Source organism: Prionailurus bengalensis, chromosome B3, assembly GCF_016509475.1.
Source record: "Prionailurus bengalensis isolate Pbe53 chromosome B3, Fcat_Pben_1.1_paternal_pri, whole genome shotgun sequence".
Classification (NCBI taxonomy): domain Eukaryota; kingdom Metazoa; phylum Chordata; class Mammalia; order Carnivora; family Felidae; genus Prionailurus; species Prionailurus bengalensis.
In genome coordinates, this window is record NC_057355.1 from 35,112,232 (window position 1) to 35,136,472 (window position 24,241).

Consider the following 24,241-nt stretch of genomic DNA (forward strand, 5'->3'; position numbering starts at 1 on the left):
GGGAAAAATGGACCCTAATGATGATTGAAGATGTCATATTAAAAGCAAACTACTGGGTGTTGCTCACCTGCCTGTTTCTTCATCTTTCCTTTAAAAAATTTTTTTCCTTTAAAAAAATGTTTATTTATTCGAGAGAGAGAGAGAGAGAGAGAGAGAGAGAGAGCAAGCGAGCAGGGGAGGGGCAAAGAGAGAGGGAGACACAGAACCCAAAGCAGGCTCCAGGCTTTGAGTGGTCAGCACAGAGCCTCATATGGGGGGCTTCAACTCATGAACCGTGAGATCATGACCTGAGCCGAAGTCAGATGCTCAACCGACTGAGCCACCCAGGCGCCCCTCTTTGTCCTTCCTTTAAATGATTCTCATTAATCCGAATTTCTGGACAGGACGAATTAATTCATTAGCTTTAGTGTATTTTTGCAGAAAATGAAAAATATTTTGAAGAAAAGGCCATGATATGTTTTCCTTTGGCAACTTCTTGTACCACTTTGGCTATGTGGGTCATTTTTTTTTTTTTTTTAAATAAGTTAAAGTATCAAATCAGGCTTTGCTTCTTCCATCAGATCTTCCTTGAACTTAGACTGTAGAACTGGGCTATCTATGTTGTCTCCTAGCAGCTGAGGCAAACTCTACATACTTCAGTGAGACTACCTGTTTTATTGTCTTACTCACTAGATTGTAAACTTCCTGGATGCAAAGCAACATATCATGTTTATTATTTTCCCTCTGGTAACTAGCTGTGTATAGTACTCCTTAAACATATGTGTGGGTTGGATAAATAAATAAATGAATGGATTGGATTCAGAGAATTGTGATGCAAAATGTGACTATATGGAAAGCACTAGACCTTGTTTCCTCCTTTTTCCTTGGCACAGCACAAAGGGTTAGAGGTATACTTTTTTCTTTTTCTCAAAAATTTCGTCTCTCCTTTTTTCACCGCTGTCCTCACCACTATATTTTATTGATGCTCTCCCACTCTCTCTCCCCCGCCATTCCATCTTTCTCTCTAAAGCAGCAGGTTCTTCCCCAACAAATAATCACTGACCATCTAACATTTACTGTAACGTCTTTCAAAGTCTGTTCTTAACTGTATGTTTTTCTGTTGCGCCCGCACCTTATTCCTTAGAGGCTGTGGTATGTTTCCGGAGTTTAGATGCGTGTGGTTGTTTCCAGGCACTGGGATTTGTGTAGTAAAACACCGGCCGACGGCAGGGAAGTTGAAAGCTGTGTGTTCTTCCTGGGACCAGACGAAAGAAAGGGAACTTAACTTGGGAAAAAGCACATGGGTAGGAGATGGGGGGGGGGGGGGGGTGGGATCCGGCCAATACGCGAGCTGGCTTAGGTTGGACCCTCTGCTCTCTTTAGACCTGAGACCACTAAAGTAGGCAGGCACCGGTGGCCTGGAGACTGGTTCCCACGTCCTTCCAAGTAGCCACCGCTCACCTCCGCCAGTCCCGCGGCTGAAGTTCTAAACTTTTCTTCCAGCAGGGAGAGGAAGGGTGTTAAGAAGTTTGAAAGGGAAGTCCCGCCCCCTTCCCGGATTCCGATTGGCCGGAGCCGGCCCCACCCCCGCCAGGGCCGCGGGAGGATTGGCTGCGGAAGGGGAGCCCCACCGCAGGCCCGGAGCCGGGGGCAGCCGGGGGGCCCCCCAGGTGGCAGGTGGGGCCGGGACCGCCGGCGCCGCCTCCGTCGCCTCGCCGCGCGCTCGCAGCCCGCACACTTGAAGGTTCGCGCGCGGCTCGGGCGCGCCGCGCCGCCAGGAGCCGGACTGCGAAGACTTGGCCATGAAGAGTCTCAAGTCCCGCCTGAGGAGGCAGGAGGCGTCCGGCCCCGCGTCGTCCGGCGCCGCCGTCGCCACCGCCAGCGCGGTGAGTCCCATGGCCCGTGCGTGTCCTGGGCTGCCAGGGCTGCCGGCGCTGCCCTCCCGCGAGCCGCGGGGTCCTTTGCTCGGAAGCGCGCGCCGCCCTGCTCAACCTCCTCTCAGCTCGTCCCTCTCCGTCGTCCCGGGGACTCCTCCTCCCTTGGGCCGGGGCTCGGCGTCGGCGCGGAGACCCTGGAGACCCTCCCCGTCGCCGCCACGGCACAGCCCCCGCCGCTCACCCCCAGGTCCCCGAAACTCCTGGATGAAACTCCGGCGCTCCGGGATTCAATCGGCCCCACTCCTCCCTCCATCCCGGGTTTCTGGCTCCCCTCTTCCCCGGCGACCCCGGCCCCTCCCCTCGCCCGGGGCTGGCCCGGTTCCCCACGCGCGTCCTGTCGGGCCGGGCCCGCGGGGGGCCGGGACGGGGGGGACTAGCGCCCCACGATCCGGGTGGGCAGGGCAGCGGCCCGGGTGCCGGCCGGTCGCACTCCGCACCCTCCTCGGGTCCGAGACTCCGAGGCCCAGGGGACGTCGGGTGCTGGCCGCCGTCGCTGTATCACTGGGGAAGCTGGATTTCTGAGTGAGGCGGACGGACTAGGGCGCAGATGCAGACAAAGCATCGTAGGGAGCGGTCCTGGAAGTGGTGGTGACGCTGGGAAGGTGGTGGTCCTGCGGGGCCGAGCTTCACCTGTGGGACAGACGTGCGGGGGGACAGGCGGGCGGCGCTCGGCAGCCCGGCCTCAGCGTGCACGCTCACGAGTACTCAGGGCCTCTCTCTAGTTGGCAGCAGATCAGAAATCTTGAGAAACAGCCTGACTGCAGATGTTGGGATTTGGATAATTTGGCAAGTCAGAAGAATGGCAGTGTCATCAAAATTCTGCGTTATTAAATGAAAGGTTGCTTTAAAAAGTCGCGAAGAGTCAGAAACGTACACGAGATGGGATGCCCAAACTGCCCAGTTTGCCCACTTGGAGTTACTAAAAAGGGCCTTTATAATGTGGCACAAATTGTACTAAATGATTCTGTGTGCTTTTTATGAGAATACTATTTAATCTGCTTCTGGTTAGGAGTTAATTCAGAATTGTGGCTTTCTCTTCGCCTACTTCTGCGATGATTTTACTCGGTCTTAACAGGACATTGTGGCAAAACTAGGCTCTTTAATTTCCAGTTAAAAAAAAAAAAAAGAAAGTTATAGATGGCACGATACTTGATGGTTTGAAGTTTAATAAAGCATGGACTTGTTTTATAAGCACATAAGAGATTTCTTTGCTTCACGTTGTTTTTTAAAATAATAATTGACAAATATTTAGTGATACCAGAGGTCACTGTAGTTAAAGATTAAACTTTTTTGTAGTGCAGGTTGCCTTTCAGCTTTGTAAAAGATAAGCTTTTCTATATTTATTTGCTATATTTTCCCATTTTGTTTGGCTACAGATCCACATCCCAGTGGGAGGTTTCTATACCTTAATTTTATCCTGTTTTCTCCTCTAGAAATGCAGAGTATTTAATTGTTATTGTTAGCCTGCCAGTTTGCATTTTATACATTTGGAACATGAAGTGCATCTCTCCAACCTTAAATCTTTAGTATTTACTAAACTGAGCATTCTTTTTCTTAAAATAGCATAAAAATAAAGAGAAATACATAGTATAAAAAAGACAGAATCTGCCTGCTTAGAAAACGTGAACATTTTGGGGCGCCTAGGTGGCTCAGTCGGTTAAGCATGCAGCTCTTGGTTTCAACTCAGGTCCCGATATCATGGTTCCTGAGTTTGAGCACCGCTTCATGCTCCATGCTGACAGTGCAGAGCCTGCTTGGGATTCTCTCCCTTTCTTTGCCCCTTCCCTGCTTATGCGCGCGCTCTCTCTCTCTCTCTCTCTCTCTCTCACTCTCTCTCAAAATAAATAAATAATAAAAAAGAAAAAGTGAGCATTTCTGTTTAAGTTAGACATTAAAATAAATTTTGTAAAATATTTAAATGAAAATAAATGAGTGTGATGATGAATAACACCAAACCAAGATAGAATGAAATGAATGTACAGGAGAAATAGATTCCTTTTGCTTTCAATCTATACCATAATCCCAAATGTCAGTCAGATTTGGTCACACGTGTATATATTGTTGGTGTTACCAGTTAATTGCATATTCCTTCAGAGTGTAGCACATACAAACAAATATGAATATAAATATTCACGCTTTATGGGAATGATAGCATACTGTACTATTCTATATCATTTAAAAAAAATTTTTTTTTTCAACGTTTATTTATTTTTGGGACAGGGAGAGACAGAGCATGAACAGGGGAGGGGCAGAGAGAGAGGGAGACACAGAATCGGAAACAGGCTCCAGGCTCTGAGCCATCAGCCCAGAGCCTGACGTGGGGCTCGAACTCACGGGCCGTGAGATCGTGACCTGGCTGAAGTCGGACGCTCAACCGACTGCGCCACCCAGGCGCCCCTCTATATCATTTTTTTAATTGTAAATAATTAGGCCCAATCAGAGCTTCTCCATTCGGATCCTTGCTGTAATATGCAATGATGAATAAACCTGTGTATATTTCAAGTTTGTGTGTGTATGTGCGTGTGTGTGTGCGTGTACACTTGTAGGATCAGTTTCTAAAAGAATTGCTGGGTTAAAGGATACGTGCATTTGTAATAGTGAAGAATGTTAAATTTCCTTCCATATATCATGTACCCAATGTGTGAGAAATTATTTTTTCCATGCTTTTAAGAGCCTGCTGCATGTTTTCTTTCTTTCTTTCTTTCTTTCTTTCTTTCTTTCTTTCTTTCTTTCTTTCTTTCATCACAAAATTTTATTGAAAATCACTAAAGACCTAAATAAGGAGATAAATAACCATGTTTTGGATTGGAACACTCATTATCTTAAGAACATCAACTTTCAATTGGCCCATACATTCAATGCTATTCCAGTCCAACTCCCAATAGATCTTTTCTCTTTTTCATGAACAAGTTTATCCTTTGCATTTTTCTATTGGGTTGTTGATTTTTTAAATTCATTTGTACATACTTTATGTCATGGAAATTAGCCATTTTAGTAGGAGTAATATTTTTTCTTAGTTGGTTATTCATCTTAGGACTTTGTTTATGGTGGCTTTTGCTATGCAGAAAGTGGTTATTTTTATGCAATTCAGTTTATCAACCTTTTGTGACTTTTAGGTTTACATTATATTTTCATCTTTTTACTCTGTAATATTAAGCAAAAAAAAAAAATCTACCTAATTTCTTTTAGTTTTTTAATTTGCTTCATGTTTAACATATAAGTGTTTGATCCATATAGAATAATCTGGTGTAAGACATATATATATATATATATATATATATACATATACATATGTGTATATATATATATGCATATATATATGTATATGTGTGTATATATATATATGTATATATATCTTGCTTCCCCCCCTCCCTTTTACCCCCATGATTACCTAATTTGAATCTTAAAGCAGTCATTTTAATTATCATGGTAATCATCATAATGTTCTCTGCACAACTTTGATTTGAGGAAGAAAAATCTTAACATGTGTATTTCATAAATCTTTTTCTTCTTGTATTTATTTAAGGTTATTTATTTGAAAGAGATGCATTAACAATAGACTGAGGTATGTAAATATTTTATAGTATGTGAAATACAGATTATTAGCTTAACATGCTAAGTTATATGTAGAAAAAGTCATTTAAAATATTTTGAATAGTACCATGTTATAAATATGCCAATGAGTTTAGAGTTCACTCAACAGTGGTTATGTTTGTAGATATATATAAATGTAGTTCATAATTATAAATTGTGGGTAAAGTACATTTGAGAGTTTGTCCTATACTAGATGAATCTGGAGATAGCTGCATCTTTTAATCATAAAATAAAACTATTTTTGTTGTTGACATTTATCTTAATCACTAAATTGGAGCTTCAGATTTCTGAAAGGGATAATTGAATGACTGTAAATGCTATTTCAAATCTAGTCAATTACATATGCAATTATATGTACAATTATGTATACAATTATGTGTACAGTGAGAATAGACTATTCCGTTTTCACCTAGTTCAGACTAGGAAAATTGAGTAATTAAAATTAAGAGACTGTATTTCCAGAACAGTCACAGTAACAGATACTGTTAACAGACATTTTGGAAGGGGGTTCCACCTAAACTGTACTTACACTTATCATTTGTAGTGGAGTAAATGCTGATTGTTAGTTATCTCTGAGGTGGGAGGTTCTGCAGTTAGTTTTCTGCTGTTTCTCTAGGCTACTCTGATTTGGGGGCAATGAATTTTATGAATGAGCAACCAAATACGTTCTAAAGCATCTTGTTAATATCTCAGTAACCTGAAAAAATATTGGTATTTCTAAACACATTTAGAGTTACAGATACAGCAACTGAAAAATATCTTCAAAAAAATTCCTTTGATTCCCACTAAGAACACAAGTATGAGATGTTTAGAAAGTATAAAAGATTAAATTTTGTCTCAGTTATGATTTTGAGAAGCGTTTTCTGTTTTGGAGTACATTTGAAAAGATGTTAACATTATTATTATAACAATGATTTTTGGGTGATGTGAATAGTAAGAATTAAGATCACAAATTGTTACATTTAAACTCATGATACTTAATTGAGCATTGTTTATTCGATTTCATTTAGGATACCAACCTTTATTTTTGTTGTTTTCTTTTAAAGATTTTATTTTATTTTTTTAAGTAATCTCCACACCCAACTGGAGATCAAACTCACGACCCTGAGATCAAGAGTTGCATGCTTCATGACTGAGCCAGTCAGGCGCCCCCAGGATGCCAACCTTTAATTAAAAACGCTTAACTTAATTAAAGTTTTGTTCAGACAATTTCCTAGAGTTATCCCTGCATTGCATTTCTTGCGGTTCTTGAAGGAAGATCACAATAAAGAAACCCTGTTTTTATATTTTTGATTTTAACTGCAGGTGATCATGCTTATTTGAATTGCTGAATTTTATTATAATACTAAAGTAGACAGTTGAGTTGGTACACGGGGAATTCAAGAACTTAAATGATGAGTAGTTAAGGATTTCTTTTTTATTTATTTATTTTGAGACAGAGAGAGGACAAGTGGGGGAGGATAAGAGAGGGAGAGAGAGAATCCCAAGCAGGCTCTGCACTGTCCTTGCTGAGCCCAATGTGGGGCTTGAACTCACAAACTGTGAGCTCATGCCCTGAGCCAGAATCAAGAGTCAGATGCCTAACTGATTGAGCCACTCGGGGACCTGAGTAGTTAAGGATTTTAATTACTTCTTTTTTTAAAAGTTTATTTATTTGTTTTGCGAGAGGGTGGGGAGGGGCAGACAGCAAGGGAGAGAGAGAGAATCCCAAGTAGGCTCTGCACTGTCAGCTCAGAGCCTGATGGGGTGGGGGTCGGTGGGGGGGGGGCAAGGGTTGATCCCATGAACTGTGAGATCATGACCTGAGCGGAAACTAAGAGGTGCTTAACTGAGCCACCCAGGCACCCCTTAATTGCTTATTAATAAGAGTGAAATAATGATTGTAAATCTTTGTTTATTGTGCACGATCCACATTTTTCAAATTTAAAATTATTAGTTCAGGAATTGGACCCTATTTAGTTTGGAAAACGTTGATGGAACACATAAGTTAGGCTCAAGAGTGAATTATAATTAAGTCCTCCGTGAAGAAATAGGTAATTCCAAGTTGGAAGCAGAAAATGCGTAAGTGGAGCCTGGAATCCTCTGTCACACTAGAAAGCAAGGAGGCCATCAAAGGTTCGGACTCAGGAGCCAACTTGAAGAGGTTCCCACGTGGCCAGTGCTGGGACAGTTCCATCATCAATAAGGATAATGTGGCAGTGTACTAGTCTTTAAATCTGTGCATTCATAATAATGATTACAAAACAAAGAGAAACTTGTCACTTTTGGAGGATGTTAGGGAGCTGATGTATTCTTTTAAGAACCAGAAAATAAAGACAAAGAATGAAGTATGATACTTTTCCTTAAGCCAACCAAGTATTTGATGAGGGAGGTTTCTTTTTATACAAGGTGTTTTCATCCCAGCTGATAGATGAAGTTGGGATGATGGAATTGGTATATGTCACAGTTTCCCAGCTCCTATTGAATTGATGGATCTAGAGCACAGACAGTGATTATCAGTGGCTACTAAGGTCTCAAAGGGAAAGACAACCAGATGGGTTGTTGTCTGTTTCTCCCGATAGAAATATTCATTACTACCTATGAATAGTCTTGCCCAAAGAGCCTCCATTTAACAGAAAATACAGGTATAGAGCAACATGGGGATGCAGTGAATGTAATTGTGATCATGGGAAACTCTTAGAACAAATGGCTTAGTTTCTTCAAAAGTAAATTATAATAAGAAAAAAAATGGAGAAACCTGGAGATTAAAAGAGATCTAGGAGACATATTAACCAATGCAATGATAGACTTCATTTGGACCCTGATTAATCATAAAAATAAAATGATGTAACACCAATGTAAACACCACCGGGATAAGTGATGGCATTGTGGAACCATTACCTAAAAAGATTTAAATGTGATAATGGTAGCGATGTGGTTATGTTTGCAAAGAGTTTTTATCTTTCAGAGAAACATTTAGAAGTATATTGTTTACAGATGAAAGGATGTGAAGTCTGGGATTTGTTTCCAAATAATCTGTGAGTGGGCGGATGGGAGAAGTGAGTATAGGGGGTAGAGTTGAAACAGGGTTGGTCATGAATTCATTGTTGTAGTTGGCTGGTTCATGATACTGTTGTATTTACTTTTGTGATACTATTATATTTTGTGTATGTCCTAAAAATTCTGTAATGAGAAAGATCTAGCCACGGCCTTCAAAAGTTTTAAGAGCCAGACATATAATACGGTATGTTAAAAGCCAGGGAGTGATAGAGGTGTATATAAATTGCTGTGGGTGCACAGATGTGTAGGGTGGAGGAGGAGGAGGTGAAAAGGTGAAGCTTGAGCCTGGGCCAGATAGACAGTTTGAAGGGTTGTCCAGGCAAAAGAAGAGCAAACGCAGTGGTATAGAGCTGTGAAATTCCATAGTGCATTGAGGGAGCATCAGATGTGGAAAGGAACCTTGGTGTTACCATAGAGGGTGGCGCAGATGAGGTGCGGATGAAAATTTCAGAGTGAGGAGCTGGAGGGTGGCAGCTAGAGGGGAATAAAGGAAAGCTTTTCTTTTTGTTAACTTGAATTAAGAATTTGAATTCCTGGGCGCCTGGGTGGCTCAATCCGTTGAGGGTCTGACTGCGGCTCGGGCCCTGGTCTCACAGCTTGTGAGTTCGAGCCCCGCGTCGGGCTCTGTGTTGACAGCTCAGAGCCTGGAGCTTGCGTCGGATTCTGTGTTCCTCTCTTGCTCTGCTCCTCCCCTGCTCATGCTGTCTGTCTGTCTGTCTCTCTCTTTCTCTCTCTCTCTCTCAAGAATAAAGAATTTGAGTTCCTTGACAAGTTTAAGTCCTTGTTCAGACAGATTTCTCAATTGGTAAAATTTCATGTGAAGAAATTATTGTATGGGTAGGAGTTAACAAGTTTATCCTTCTTTTCTTTCCTGCCTAGAATGAGCTAATAGCCAGCAACATACTTGGTAAAGAAATCTACATCCAAGAATATTAAACTTAAACATTACAACTCCTGTGTTTCATGTCTATCCTATTAGAAGACTTAAGTGTCCTGTTAGCAATCATGCAAACATTTGCCTTGACACCTAAGGCATATAATAAATTGTCGAACATTTCCACCTGCTTGAGCTTAGTTATATAAGAGCGAATCAAATTGATTTCTGTAGGAAATTTCCCAAAAAATGATGGTTGAAATGCACTTCCTGAAATTATAAACAGAATGGCAGGATAATATACACTTGATGCCTCCTTATTCTGAATCGTAAAATAATTAAAAGCTTTATATAGGTTTTCTCTTCTAGGCTTAAATATATAACACAAAAAGACAAGAAAAGAATTACCCTTTTGTAGTCACAAAAACGGTTTTGTCTGTTGGATTTTTGTTAGCCTCGGGAGTCTTGACTATTACGAACATTGATGAATTTATTTCAGAATGGTATAGTCTCCAAAGTGATGTGCAAAAGATGAGCCATGATAGTTACTAAAGCTGTGGTGAAGGATGAGATGGGATGAACTGTATAATCGAATCAGACCTGGCAAGTGCCCTGGAGGGAGAATAAGTGTATGACTGAAGCAGTCAAGATAAGTGACTGCCTATTGTTTTAAAAATTTTCCCCTCCCCGTGCCCTAAGAGTCATGCATGTTCAGTATAGAAAACAAAATACAGTTGAAGATAAAGAATAAAATAAGTCACCCGCAATGCTTTTTACTATGCCATAAGCCACTGGTCATGCTCTTTTTAAAGATTGCATATTGCCTCTTTATTATTCAATCAGAATTTAATTATCTTGATAACAGTGATGATACATGTATCATTTTTTGGATCATCTTTGATTCTGATAAGCTTTGTACTTCAAGTTATAAGTAATTTGAAATGATTTGAGCAGATACAAATGCCCCACCAGGAATACTTAGCAAATACTAGTCAATTACGTAAAAAGAAATTATTGATAAGAAATCCAAGCGCCAATAGGCAATATGTACTGAGCGTGTATGTCCCAGCATTGTTTAAAGTGTTTTGCATTGGCTTACTTAATCCTGACAGCAACCCTAAGGAGTGGGTACTATTGCTGTCACTTTACAGACAAAATTAAGTAATTTGCGTGCCTAAGGTGTCATAGCTAATAAGTGGACATCAGGTAACCTGACTCTGGAACTCACGTTTTTATCCATGTGAACTGACAGGATTTCTAAGAGATGGCGTTTGAATCTTAAACCATGTATGTACCGAAGAAAATGAGAGAGAGGAAGGTTTAGAGGGAAGGAAGGCCTTTTATGCTGAGTCTCAAAACCAATTTGTGTTCCTTCCAGCAGTGTAGAAATTGTTGCATTCACTACACCCTTCCAAAACGGGCACTATCATTTAAACCCATTTGTCGACCTGATCTGAAAAAAATTACAGCTTTAATCTGTGTTTTTGATTGCTAGGGAGTGTGAACATATTTCTAGGCTTATTGCCACTTTTAGTTTTTGTACTTAATTTTTAAAAAAAATTTTTTTTCAACGTTTTTTATTTACTTTTGGGGCAGAGAGAGACAGAGCATGAACGGGGGAGGGGCAGAGAGAGAGGGAGACACAGAATCGGAAACAGGCTCCAGGCTCCGAGCCATCAGCCCAGAGCCTGACGCGGGGCTCGAACTCCCGGACCGGGAGATCGTGACCTGGCTGAAGTCGGACGCTTAACCGACTGCGCCACCCAGGCGCCCCTGTACTTAATTTTGTGATAATTGATACATTAAGAATCTTGGATTTTTTTACATTCACTGTGGAGTGTAACTAGTGGTATAAAAGTCTTTAATTTGTCCTATTCAACTTTTGTCTTGAATTCTACTTTGTCATATTTTGTGATATTATCCCTTTTTGCTTTTGTGCGCGCGCGCGTGCGCGTGTGTGTGTGTGTGTGTGTGTGTGTGTGTCTTTGCCCAACATATTATCCTATCATTCTTGGTTTTAAATATTTTGGAGGACAAATTGGTGAAGCAAGATCTGAGAGTCCAGTAGAACTAAAAATTGTGGGCTTACTAGCTGGAGGTGTGTGCACACAAGTGTGTACCCTAGGGTATATACTTTCTTGGCGGGGGAGGATGATACGTTTTTAATACTGACCTTATTGATATGTTGTCAAGGTTTGACAAATTAACATTTTATATTTAAATTTTTTTTTCAACGTTTATTTATTTTTGGGACAGAGAGAGACAGACCACGAACGGGGGAGGGGCAGAGAGAGAGGGAGACCCAGAATCGGAAACAGGCTCCAGGCTCTGAGCCATCAGCCCAGAGCCCGGCGCGGGGCTCGAACTCCCGGACCGCGAGATCGTGACCTGGCTGAAGTCGGACGCTTAACCGACTGCGCCACCCAGGCGCCCCAACATTTTATATTTAAAAAAGCACTTTATGAAATATCGACATTCATGGCAATGGCCAAGTAGATAAATGTGGAAAAGGGAGTGTTTTCTTAGCTTCAGAAAAGCCAAGTTGTGGGCCAAAGAATGTCCACTCACACCTCTCGAAACCTTGTCTGAGGCAGTAGGGAGGCAGGGCAGTGTGTCCGCCCACTCGGGTTTGAATCTTGCTGCCCCTCTGTGACCTTGGACAAGTTACTTAAATATATTTGTTTCCTCATTTGGAAAGTGGGACTATTAATTAAAGTTAAGAACTCAATAAATGTTAGTTCTTATTATTACGAACTGAAAAATCTCACCAAAGGTCTTTCCATTTTTTACCCTTATAACCAGCTGAACGGCAGTCTTTCCTGATCTTTTCCTTTCCAATTAATACATGCCCTTGTGGCCTTTGAGATCTGGATCTTCAAAGGACCATCTGCTCCAGTCTCTTGCCCCTAAGGATATAAGTGGGGTCTCTATGTTTTACTTATTAAAAAACCAAACAAACAGTGTTTCTGAGGGATGAGAAGATGAGGAAGATAGGAGGCTGGAAGTCGGGTGGGGGAATTCTTTAAACACATGCTACAAAGTACTAACTGCTGTGACAGGGGAATGGGTCTCTGCGGTCTCCGTGCGGATCCCGTCTGGGGCTGAGGAGTCGGTGCAGGTGTTTTCCTGCAGGATGAGCCTGCTGCTGCCGCTTTTTGAAACTTGGAGGTGAGAGTCACACAACACAAAGTTAATCAGTCACAAAGTGAACGACTCGGTGTCATATAGGGTGTTCCCAGTGTTGTGTAACTGCCATCTCTGTCTAGTTCCAGAACGTTTTCGTCACCCCAGAAGGAAACCCTGTACCCATTAAGCAGTTGCTTATGCGATCCAGGAAAGGAAGAAACTGCTGTCCGAGGCGACAGCAAGAGAGCAAAGGCACGGGGCAGAAAAGTGTCAAGAGTGGGGGAAGAGGGCAGTTGGTTTGTCAGTTTAGCTTTGGTGGCTCCTAAGAATGAGTAATAAATAGGTGGGGGGATTGAGTAGGAGATAGGCAGGAGGGGAAGTTGGGACTAAATCTCGGAATGGCTTAAAATACGCCATATTTTAAGAGTGTTGGACTTTGTCCCGTATATTCAGAATTTGGGAATCACACGATCAACTGTGCTTCGGATGGATTACTTGATAGGCCTGTTTAGGAGGGATTGTAGGGGCTCAAGCTTGGCGGGCGGGTGGATGGTTCATGAGGCTGCCGCCGTAGTGTAGGCAGGAATCCCCGAGGGCCCAAATCCTTACAGTGCTGTAAGGGAGAGAGAGGAGGGCACCGTTAGAGACATGCTATCTGAGACCCAGAGAAGTTGTGACCTGTTAAAGTCACAGTCAACAGACAAGAGCCCTTGCTTGCTGGCCCTCAGCGAGCCCCAGTGAGTCCCCCAGGGCATGATGCAGTGTGTGGGAGGCATAGTCCCTGACCAGAGGTAATTGTGTGCTAGAACACCGCCTGTGTCTTCTTGAAGGCCGGCAAGTTGGCATTGTTTTAAAGTGAGCTTGATTTATAACCAGTTTGGATGAATAGCTCAATATTCTGATGGTGCTATTTGCAAAATACTTTTGAAAGTTTAATTTGCTATTCTAATAATCTTTATAAGCACGGATTTTGAGCACATATCTAATTTGTGCTCATAAAAGTTTTCTCCAACTTTTATTATGAAAATTTGAAATATAAAATAGTACAGTGGATTCGGACCTACTTGCTCACTACTTAGATTCAAGAGTCAAAATTCTGCTGTATTTGCCCTATCTATCTATATGTAATATATACACACATTTTTCATTAAGTCTCTTGAGAGTCGCATATATATTTTACCTTTAATTTTACCTTTATATACTTTTACCTTTTTATATACTTTACCTTTAAATACTGTAGCATCCATCACTTAAGGATAAGATATCTTCTTATCTATGATATAATACTGATCTTTTAAAGGAGTTTGTGACCACTAAACCAGCCCTGCAAGAAATATTAAGGGGGACTCTCTGAGGGGGCAAAAGATGAAAAAAAAAAATATATATATATATATAAATAAATACCAAAAGCAACAAAAGATTAGAAAGGACCAGAGAACACCACCAGAAACTCCAACTCTACAAGCATCATAATGGCGATAAGTTCATCTTTCAGTACTCACTCTAAACGTCAATGGACTCCATGCTCCAGTCAAAAGACGTAGGGTAACAGAATGGATAAGAAAACAAGACCCATCTATATGCTGTTTACAAGAGACCCACTTTAGACCTAAAGACACCTACAGATTAAAAATAAGGGGATGGAGAACCATCTATCATGCTAATGGTCAACAAAAGAAAGCCGGAGTAGCCATACTTATATCAGACAATCTAGACTTTAAAGACTGTATCAAGAGATGCAGAAGGGCATTATATCCTTTTTTTTTTTTATTTCTTGTATTGTTGCTTTTGGTTTCTTATATTGGTCTATTTCATAAGAATTTTTATCAAAATCAATGCTTTTGTTTGACATAAATTATTCTATGATTTTCCTTTTCCTTGTATAAATAGAAGGAAAATGTGATGCAGTTTTAGAAGCATCTTTCATTTTAGTGTCATACCATATAAGTAGAGATATTCTATAGGCAAAAGATCAGGATTAAGAAGATGCCCGAAAATCTTGGTCTGAGTCCAGGCGCTGCGATTGAAAAGCTCTGTGACCTTGGGCAAGTTACCTTGGAAGTCCCAATTCTTTCTCTTGTGAGGTGGGGATGCTTTTACTTGCCTTTCTACCCTATCAGAGATTATAGGTAACTAAAAAGAATGCCAACATTTTGGGAGCTGTACAACAATGTAAATAGAAATTTCAGCAGTGGTTGTTATCTGTCAGTTAAAACAATTACATTAGTTTTTGTTAGGTGTACCTGAAATTCTACTGATCCTATTCTGAAAATATAGAAAGCGTTGCTCACATCTTGATGGGGTGAAGAGTAAAGTTTATTGTTTATATGTGGAATGAAAAGACCTTCTGAATTCTAATTTGAATTGCTTTTTTCTAATGTTTGCATGAATAGAGAATAAGACTAAGAAAAGTACAACTTTTGTTTTTGTACAGGGGATTTTGAGTTGGTTAGCTGAATTTAAAAGTACGCTTGCAAGGGTTACGCTTGTCAGGTTACAAAATGCATATTTTTCCCCACTGAACTTTCCTGGGGTAACACAATGAATGACTACTTTGCAGGCTGTGGAGAAAAGGGCAGAGTTGAAACTATGGCTAGTATTTTGTATTTCTGACCGTCACAGGCTTCTCATTCCAGGGGTATCTCTCACAGCTATCAACATGTTCTTTCTGCTGTTAGTACCAATAGGCAGGATCCTGGCTCTTTTTTTTTTTTTTTTTCTGGAGACAAGACTTTGGAATTCTATTGAGGGACACGCTACTTATATATTTGCCACTGTATAGGTTATAATTACTTTGAGACTAAAAATCTCAGCACAGTTCAGTTCCCCCACTATTTAACAGATTTGGTCTTCACAGTTTTATTGCCTGCCCTCGATTTTTTTGTGTCACTTCCAGGAGCTGTTATCCAGCTCCCTTGCAGACTGCCCCAGAATTTTTAGCTCAAGAGTAGCTGAGATTTAGAAAGACTTTCTTCTCTGCCTAGGGGGAAGAATTTCCTGAAGGCCACAAACGTATTTATGATCCGTTACATTGTACTTTCATTCAAAAATGTTTATTTAGCACTGACTATATGTCAGGTTCTTTTCCTTCGTCCCTCCCTTCCTCCCTTCCTTCCTCCCCTCTTCTTTTCTCCTTTCTTTTTCTCCTCTCTTTCGCCTTGCCCACCTTCTTTTTCCTCCTCTTCCTTCCCTTCCTCCTTTCTCTTTCCTCTTCCTCCTTTTTTCTTTCTTCCTCCTCCTTTCTCTTTCCTCCTCCCGCTTCCTCCTTTCTCTTTTCTCCTCCTCCTCCTCCTCCTCCTCCTCCTCCTCCTCCTCCTCCACCTGATTTGTGTGGTGCCGATGGGAACTATCTTAAACGAAAGTCAGTCAGCTGAATCCTTCCTGAGAGGCCCTGCCAGCCTGATCCCAGGGTCATATCCTTAGTCCTAGTTTTTCTTAATGAACTTTGGATGGAATAATCTATATCTGAGCTAGTTTTTTATTTGGCCTATTTACCTCTCCTCCAATCTGCATAGTTAGAATCAAACTGGAGTTTTGTGTTATGGAAATTGTCACTGGTTTCAGAGTTCTTTGCTTCTGTTTTCCCCAGGCATTATGATTTAGCACTAAAGTGGCACTAACCTTTATTTCCACTTTAATGGTTCATTATTTCCTAAATGTTCAACCTTTTGTTGTGACTGGAACACTGGCCCCCAAAGAGGTGACAATTTTGCAAAAACATGTTTCTTTTTTTGAACGTCAGCCCACTTTTTTATTTAACTAATTTTAGAATGCATGTAACTTTCCCCCGAGTTTTAAAATAACTTTACACTTTATTTCTTTAATACATTTAAATATTTGGTTTTTAGAGTTAGAAAGGACCTTTCAGGTTTTCTGATCCAGTGGCAAGATAACCTTCAAGCTTTTCGGCCACAACCCACAGTTAAGTGTACATTTTCTATTGTGACGCAGAGGTGTGGTAGGCAGAATTCTAAAAACGATCCTCCACGATCTCCCCCATCCCCAGGACTTTGAATATGATGAGAAAATATGCCCACCATTATGTTGCTATGTGGCAGATGAGATTTTGCAGATGTCATTTAAGGTTGTAATCACTTGACTTTGGGTTGGCCAAAAAGGAGATTATCCCAGGTGGACCTGTTCTAATCACTTGAACTTTTGAAAAACAGATTTTTCTCTGGCTCACAGCAGAACTGGAAGTCAGAGAGTTTTGAAGGACAAGAGAGACTGGTCATGCTGTTGCTGGCCTTGAGGGGGTACGGGGTTGTGGGAGAAGGAATGCCAGTGGCCTTCAAGAGCTGTGGGAGAGAGGCTGTGACGGCCAGCAAGGAGACAGGTGCCACAGAACTACAGCTGGAGGGAACTGAGTTCTGCCAACAGCCTGAACGAGCCTGGAAGCATTTGTCCCCAGGTAAGAGCCAAGCCTGGCTGGTGACTTTGGCTTTGGGAGATCCTAAGCAAAGAAGCCAGTTGGTCCCACCTGGGCTTCTAACCTACACAACTGTGAAGTAATAAGTAAGTGTGTTTTCAAGCCTCTAAGTTTGTAGGGATTTTTTACACAGCAGTAGAAAACTAATATGCAAGACTATTTTGCAACCATATGAAGAAGTTCTGTGGAAGAGATAGAGTTCTTACAAGTGAAAAAGTCAGAATAAAAAACAGAGGTGCAACCTGATAGTAGTCATATAAAACATTCACTCGGGAAGAGATCAGCAGGGAATATACAAAGATGATCATCATTACGAATTATGAGATTTTTATTTCCTGGGTTTTTTTTTTGTCATGATGTGACTTGTTGTAACTAAAATAGACTTATATTTTTTTTTAACGTTTGTTTATTTTTGAGAGAACAGAGCATGAGCAGAGTAGGGGCAGAGACGGACGGAGACACAGAATCCGAAGCAGGTCCAGGCTCTGAGCTGTCAGCACAGACCCACGAACCGCGAGATCATGACCTGAGCCGAAGTCGGACGCTTAGCCAACTGAGCCACCCAGGTGCCCCTAAAATAGACTTATATTAATAGCATTTATAATGAACTGATTTATATAAAACTAGGAACCTAATTTGGGAATTTATTACTGGGAACATACAAATCATTGGCCTTGAAAGATTCTTGCTGGCAAGTGTCACATGTGAAAAACTTCTGAACGTTCCCCCTAATTTTGTTTAACTACTGAATATATCATGAAGCTCATGGGTAGCAAGAACCTGTGGGTAATTAGGTAAAAGCCCTGTATTTCCTAACATTTGCCACCTCATTCATTTGCTGGGGAAACAGCTCTTGCTGGCCCATGTTATACTGACAGGGAGAACGCACAGGCCTGCATGTTGTTTTTGAAAAAGAGAGTCCACAGAGAGGTCTAAGAGTGGCTTGGAAAGATAGACTTAAAGTCGCTTGTGTGTGGCCTTTAAAATAAAGATGTGCAAGGACTTCTTCTTATTGCTTGCCTTCAAGCCACTTTGAGTCCTTCATGCCTCTCAGGGTGAAGGCATTATTTACTGCAAGGGCCCTTGTAAGTTCAGCTTTTATTAGTCAGAGCGTTTTCTGTACATACAACTGAGGAAGTAGAATAGCAGTTTTCCTAATTGCTTAGATCTAATTACATTCCTGCTGCTGAACTGATGGCGTGGGAAAGGATGCGTCACAGAGGAGGAAGGCACTACACTTAGGGTCCATTAGAGAGGCTTTTGGGTGTGGTGGGTTGGGCTGTACCCCGAAGACAAAGGAAGTGTCTCATTTAACGCAATGAGCCTGTCCTGTTGGGTTTTTGTTGCTATTGTTGGTTCTGACCTGTAAGATCAACTTTCCTGTGTCTGCTCCTGACTGCACAGCGCGGTGGATACTCCTTAAAGATGGCTAGAGAAGGAATCTTGTTGTCGTGGAGATGAGACCGTATCCTCCGAGTTATCCTGGAGTCGGACTGATTTATTAAAACCAACATTGTCAGCCACCTAGGGTACTATTGCTTGTCATCGTCCCTGGGTGATAACACTGATTCAGTTAAATAGCAATAATTGGAAATAAATGCCTAAAATGGCAACATTTCCATTTCAAGTGTGAACGCACGTGCTTGAAAATTACAAACCACTTTTATTTTTATTTTTTATTTTTTATTTTATTTTATTTTTTTAACGTTTTATTTATTTTTGAGACAGAAAGAGACAGAGCATGAACGGGGGAGGGGTAGAGAGAAAGGGAGACACAGAATCGGAAGCAGGCTCCAGGCCCTGAGCCATCAGCCCAGAGCCCGACGCGGGGCTCAAACTCACGGACCGCGAGATCGTGACCTGAGCCGAAGTCGGCCGCCCAACCGACTGAGCCACCCAGGCGCCCCTACAAACCACTTTTAAACACCAGGCCAACTTTATAAAGGACAGTTTCGGGAGCTTTCTGGAATGCCTGACTTCTCCTTCACAATTTCAAAACTTTTAAGTGTTCTGAGTGTGTGCTTATAGGTGACTCTTTCTGCCGAGTTCCCCTGTCCCTGTTTGGTACCATCCCTTCTAACAGACTAAGCAGACCCTGTGGTTCTTTGAGGGGACGCAGATGATGAGTGGGGTGGCAAGTGCCATCATGGCTTAGAACAGGACAGACCTTGGGCATGTGGGAATCAGTGTGCTGTTTTCTGCTTGGTGCAATTCCTGCTGAGTGGGAGGTGAGATTAAAACAACAGGCTCTTGCCTCCTATTTTGGCTCATTTCCTGATCCTGAATGAGCCCCTCCTTAAATTTGGTACCCTAAGCAAATCTCTCCCTTAATCCTGGTCCTGGCTTTGCTCATTGGTGCCTCATTTGATTCGCAAGTTACCCCATCTTCTTTTCTCTGAAGGAGAAACTATTCTTTTTTTGCCCAGAGAATCTACAGCGAGGGTCTTTAAATTGGTTCTTGTGTATATGACTTGACTTGGCCACTGCGATCACAAGATTTATACATGAATGTAAGAATATTCAGTTTATAAAGATTCATAAAGTTTCTTAGGCAGTTGAAGTAGTTTGATTTGTGTATAGCATCTTAGTAATGTAAGTATTGTGAAAATAGTTTAGATCAGCAAATATCACATGACTGTGATTGCTACCTTTTCTAAAGTGTGATCTGTTGTTGTTTTTTTTAATTGTCCAGGGAATATTCTGATTCTGATTGGTTGTGCTTACTTTTTTTTTTTTTTAAACATCACCCTTATCTATTTTTTTAAAAATGTTTATTGGTTTATTTTGAGAAAGAGAGAGAGAGTTCATGAAAGGGCGAGGCAGAGGGAGGGAGAGAATCCCTGGGGCTTAGATACACATCTCAAACCGAATTCTAGAGCCAATAGTATCAATTTAGTTGAACTTCTAACACAGTTATCTTTCCTATTGATTTCAAAAATATGGCAGAATTTTTGGTTAAATTATATAAATTAGCAGGACTCTATCATCAGTGGAATTTTGAAGTTTTTTTGTTTTATTGTTTTTTGAATTTTGAGGTTTTTTTTTTAATTTTTTTTCAACGTTTATTTATTTTTGGGACAGAGAGAGACAGAGCATGAACGGGGGAGGGGCAGAGAGAGAGGGAGACACAGAATCGGAAACAGGCTCCAGGCTCTGAGCCATCAGCCCAGAGCCTGACGCGGGGCTCGAACTCCCGGACTGTGAGATCGTGACCTGGCTGAAGTCGGACGCTTAACCGACTGCGCCACCCAGGCGCCCCTGAATTTTGAGTTTTTAATATGTAGCCCCTTGAGAATTTGGTATATATCTTACACATCTATATATCTTAGAATCATTTGAACAAACTTTTAAAGCAACATTGGTTTATATTGCAAATGATAAGACCAAATTATTTTTGCTTTAATTCATCTCTTTATGGCAGCGGTTCTCAACTTGCAGGCACCTTTGTTCCCGTGGGGCCATTTGGCAATGTCTGGAGACATTTTTGGTTGTCACAACTTGGGGGGTACTATGATGTCTAGTGGGAAGACGCCAGGGATGCTGCTAACCCTCTTATAATGCGTCGGACAGTCCCTCTGCAACAAAAACTTAACATGGTTCAAAATGTCAATAATGCCAAGGTTGAGAAACCCTGCCTTATATGTCGTCATAGCAAAGTATAGTTTCTGTAGTCCTTTGCATTTTCCGTTTTTCCACCACTTAGGTGAACCAGGATTTTTAAAAAAGTGATTTTGTCATGATAGTTAGTAGATTGATTACAGAAATGGCCCTATTCTGTACCTTTCCTTGTATCCACAGGCTGCAATGTGACTGTTTTCCTGCTTCTTGAGTCTAGGTTGTGCTTTGGACAATAGAAGGTGTTGGAAATGATGTTGAGTCTGGGTATCAAAGATTTTTCATGCTTCTGTTCTCTCTTATGAGCGAGCCCATGCCACACTGCTAGTTAGCAGTTGCTGCTTTTGCCCTGTCGGCAAGCCACTCACCAGACACGGGAAAGAGACCATCCTAGCCCAGCCAGGCCCCAACCCCCTTGGGCAGGTGGTAGTAGTGGCCTGTGTGGGCCTGAGATTACTCAGTCTGGCCCGGCACAGCAGAACTGCCCAGTTGACCTGCAGACTTGTGAGCAATAGTAAATGGTCGCTGTTTTAAATCACTGTTTGGTTTTGCAGCAATAGAAAACTGATACATGATGAAATAATAACACTTTTGTGGGAGAATGGACATTTTTGCCTTTTCCTCTGATTATTAATAATGCCAGGCAGAGGGCTTGTTAAAAAAGTCTTCATGTTTCGGGGCGCCTGGGTGGCGCAGTCGGTTGAGCGTCCGACTTCAGCCAGGTCACGATCTCGCGGTCCGTGAGTTCGAGCCCCGCGTCGGGTTCTGGGCTGATGGCTCGGAGCCTGGAGCCTGTTTCCGATTCTGTGTCTCCCTCTCTCTCTGCCCCTCCCCCGTTCATGCTCTGTCTCTCTCTGTCCCAAAAAAAATAAATAAACATTGAAAAAAAAAAATTAAAAAAAAAAAAAGTCTTCATGTTTTACAGACAGGAAAGCCATAAAGATTTTTTTTTTTTTATATGAGATTTATTGTCAAACTGGTTTCCATACAACACCCAGTGCTCATCCCAACAGGTGCCCTCCTCAATGCCCATCACCCCCCCCCCCCCCTCCCATCGACCCTCAGTGTATTCTCACTTTTTAAGAGTCTCTTATGGTTTGGCTCCCTCCCTAACTTTTTTTCCCCCCCTTCCCCATGGTCTTCTGTTAAGTTTCTCAGGATCCACGTAAGAGTGAAAACATATGGTATCTGTCTTTCTCTGTATGACTTATTTCACTTAGCATAACACTCTCCAGTTCCATCCACGTTGCTACAAAGGGCCATATTTCAATGTTTCTCATTGCCGAGTAGTAGTCCATTGTGTACATAAACCACAATTTTTTTATCCATTCATCAATTGATGGACATTTAGGCTCTTTCCATAATTTGGCTATTGTTGAAATAAAGATTGAAGTCAAGTGAACAAAGGGGAGAAGGTGGAAGGAGATTAAATCCGTGATCTCTTGGGGTCTGGATCATGTTTGGGTAATGGTTTTGGATTGTATTTGGATCCCAGGCTAAAGAGTTTAGCAGATCAGTTTTTTGTTTTGTTTTGTTTTGTTTTGTTTTTGTTTATAGAACATCCCATGTATTGGGTTTGTTTGATTGCTTCCTGATTATTACTTCTAGGTTCAATATTTGTGGCAAGAATACAACTACTAGAGGGTTTTAAGGAAAGGAGTGACATAATCTGACTTGTTTTAAAACATATTCTGACTGCTGTGTGGAGAATAACTGTAGGGAGTGGGGGACAAGGGTGGAAGCAAGGAGATCATTAGTAGGTTATCATAATCCAGACGAGGATGCCGAAACCAGAAAAAAAAGTAAAATATAATAAATCTTATTGCTATTGAGTAAATTCTTTTATGCTAGGCTATTTTTTAAAACTTTCCTTTGTATTTTCCATATGCTCTCACTTGAGAAATAATGAAACTTTAAAAATTGGCTTATAGAGTCCTAGGTCTATTTTTTAAAATTTATTTGGATTTTATTTTATTTATTTTTTATTTTAGAGAGAGAGAGAGAGCATGAGTAAGGGTGAGGGGCAGAGGGAGAGAGAGAGAAAATCTTAAGCAGGTTCCACGCTCAGTGTGGAGCTCGATCCCATGACCCTGGGATCATGACCCGAGCCGAAATCAAGAGTTGGACGTTCAACAGACTAAGCCACCCAGGTACACCCAAATTTTCTTTTTAAGTAATCTCTGCACCTAGCGTGGGGCTCGAATTCACAACCTCGAGATCAAGAGTTGCATGTTCCACTGACTGAGCCAGCCAGGCACTCTTGTACTCCTAAGCCTATTTCAAAACTCATCTTGGGGCATCTGGGTGGCTCAGTCAGTTAAGTGTCTGACCCTTGATTTTGGCTCAGGTCGTGATCTCATGTTTTGTGAGACTGAGCCCCAGGTGGAGCAGCATGGAGCCTGCTTGGGCTTCTCTCTCTCTGCCTCTCTTTCTCTCTCTTTCTCTCAAAATAAAGAAACAAACATTAAAAACACAAACAAACTCATCTTTCCCTAACACATTAATGATAAGTTCAGGAAGAGTTGCAAGAAGAGAAAAACACATGACATGTGTGAGGCTGTGGTATATCTGAGTTATTGGAAAAGCCCAAGCAAATTACATATTTGTAGGAATTGGCCTCTGGGTGTGGCTTGGTTCTGTTTACGGACTGTGGCCAATTATTTTTTTTTTTTTTAAGTACACGGCTGTGATTGAGGTATAAAAGATGTTCCTTTAAAAGATCCAAATATCCTGTATATAACAAAGTAATTATATTTTATAAACACATCTAAGCAAATAGACTAACAAATGTTTTTAAATATGGGAAAAATACTGTACAAATTAAAAACTGAATTAGATGGAGTCTAATATAAAATTTGAGATTTTGACCTCAAGAAAAACACCATTTTTTTCCTTTAAAGGTAGATGTTTATAAGACTCCGTATGCAAACCTCACTCTTCTTAATCTGTTCACAATATAGGCGTGGTTCTCAAGTAGGGTACTGCCACACTCAAAAGAGACAATCTTCAAGACAGTCTGCCTCAGACACTTAGCCCTGAGAGCCACCCATTCAAATTCGTCTCCCAGGGGCGCCTGGGTGGCTCAGTCGGTTGGGCGTCTGACTTCGGCTCAGGTCACCATCTCGCGGTCCGTGAGTTTGAGCCCCACGTCGGGCTCTGTGCTGACCGCTCAGAGCCTGGAGCCTGTTTCCGATTCTGGGTCTCCCTCTCTCTCTGACCCTCCCCCATTCATGCTCTGTCTCTCTCTGTCTCAAAATAAATAAACATTAAAAAAAAAAATTAAAAAAAAAAAATTCGTCTCCCAGCTCCGACCGGCAATGATTTCAAAGCACCGCAACTCTTCTGGATCTCAGAGCTGCCCACTGTAAAACATTTCTGCATCCTTGAAAGTCAGGGAAACAGTATAATGTCTATGGGTCACCCCTACACCCCTCACAATACTTAAGGGGTCACTCATCAGTGACCGGGGGAGAGCCAGGGAGCTGAGACTCATGTGATGCACGGCTCCCAGCCCTGCCTTTAGCAAAGGTCGTGCCTCGTGTCACCGTCAGCCAAAAAGTTACCAGCGTCAGCGTTTATTAGTGGGATTAGAATAATCACCTCAATATAAATAAAAAGTACAGTCCTTCGTTCAGATGATAATAAAGA

At 41.5% G+C, this 24,241-nt stretch overlaps 1 protein-coding gene across 1 annotated transcript in view; it reads left to right on the top strand.

The window, feature by feature from the left end:
* The first annotated feature begins 1,576 nt into the window (after window positions 1–1,576).
* UACA (uveal autoantigen with coiled-coil domains and ankyrin repeats) overlaps window positions 1,577–24,241 on the top strand; it is a 95,823-nt gene continuing 73,158 nt past the window's right edge. Inside the window, exon 1 of the mRNA XM_043554024.1 lies at window positions 1,577–1,865. Coding sequence (XP_043409959.1) covers window positions 1,782–1,865 — 84 coding nt within the window. The 5' untranslated portion in view covers window positions 1,577–1,781. The remainder of the gene's footprint in view (window positions 1,866–24,241) is intronic.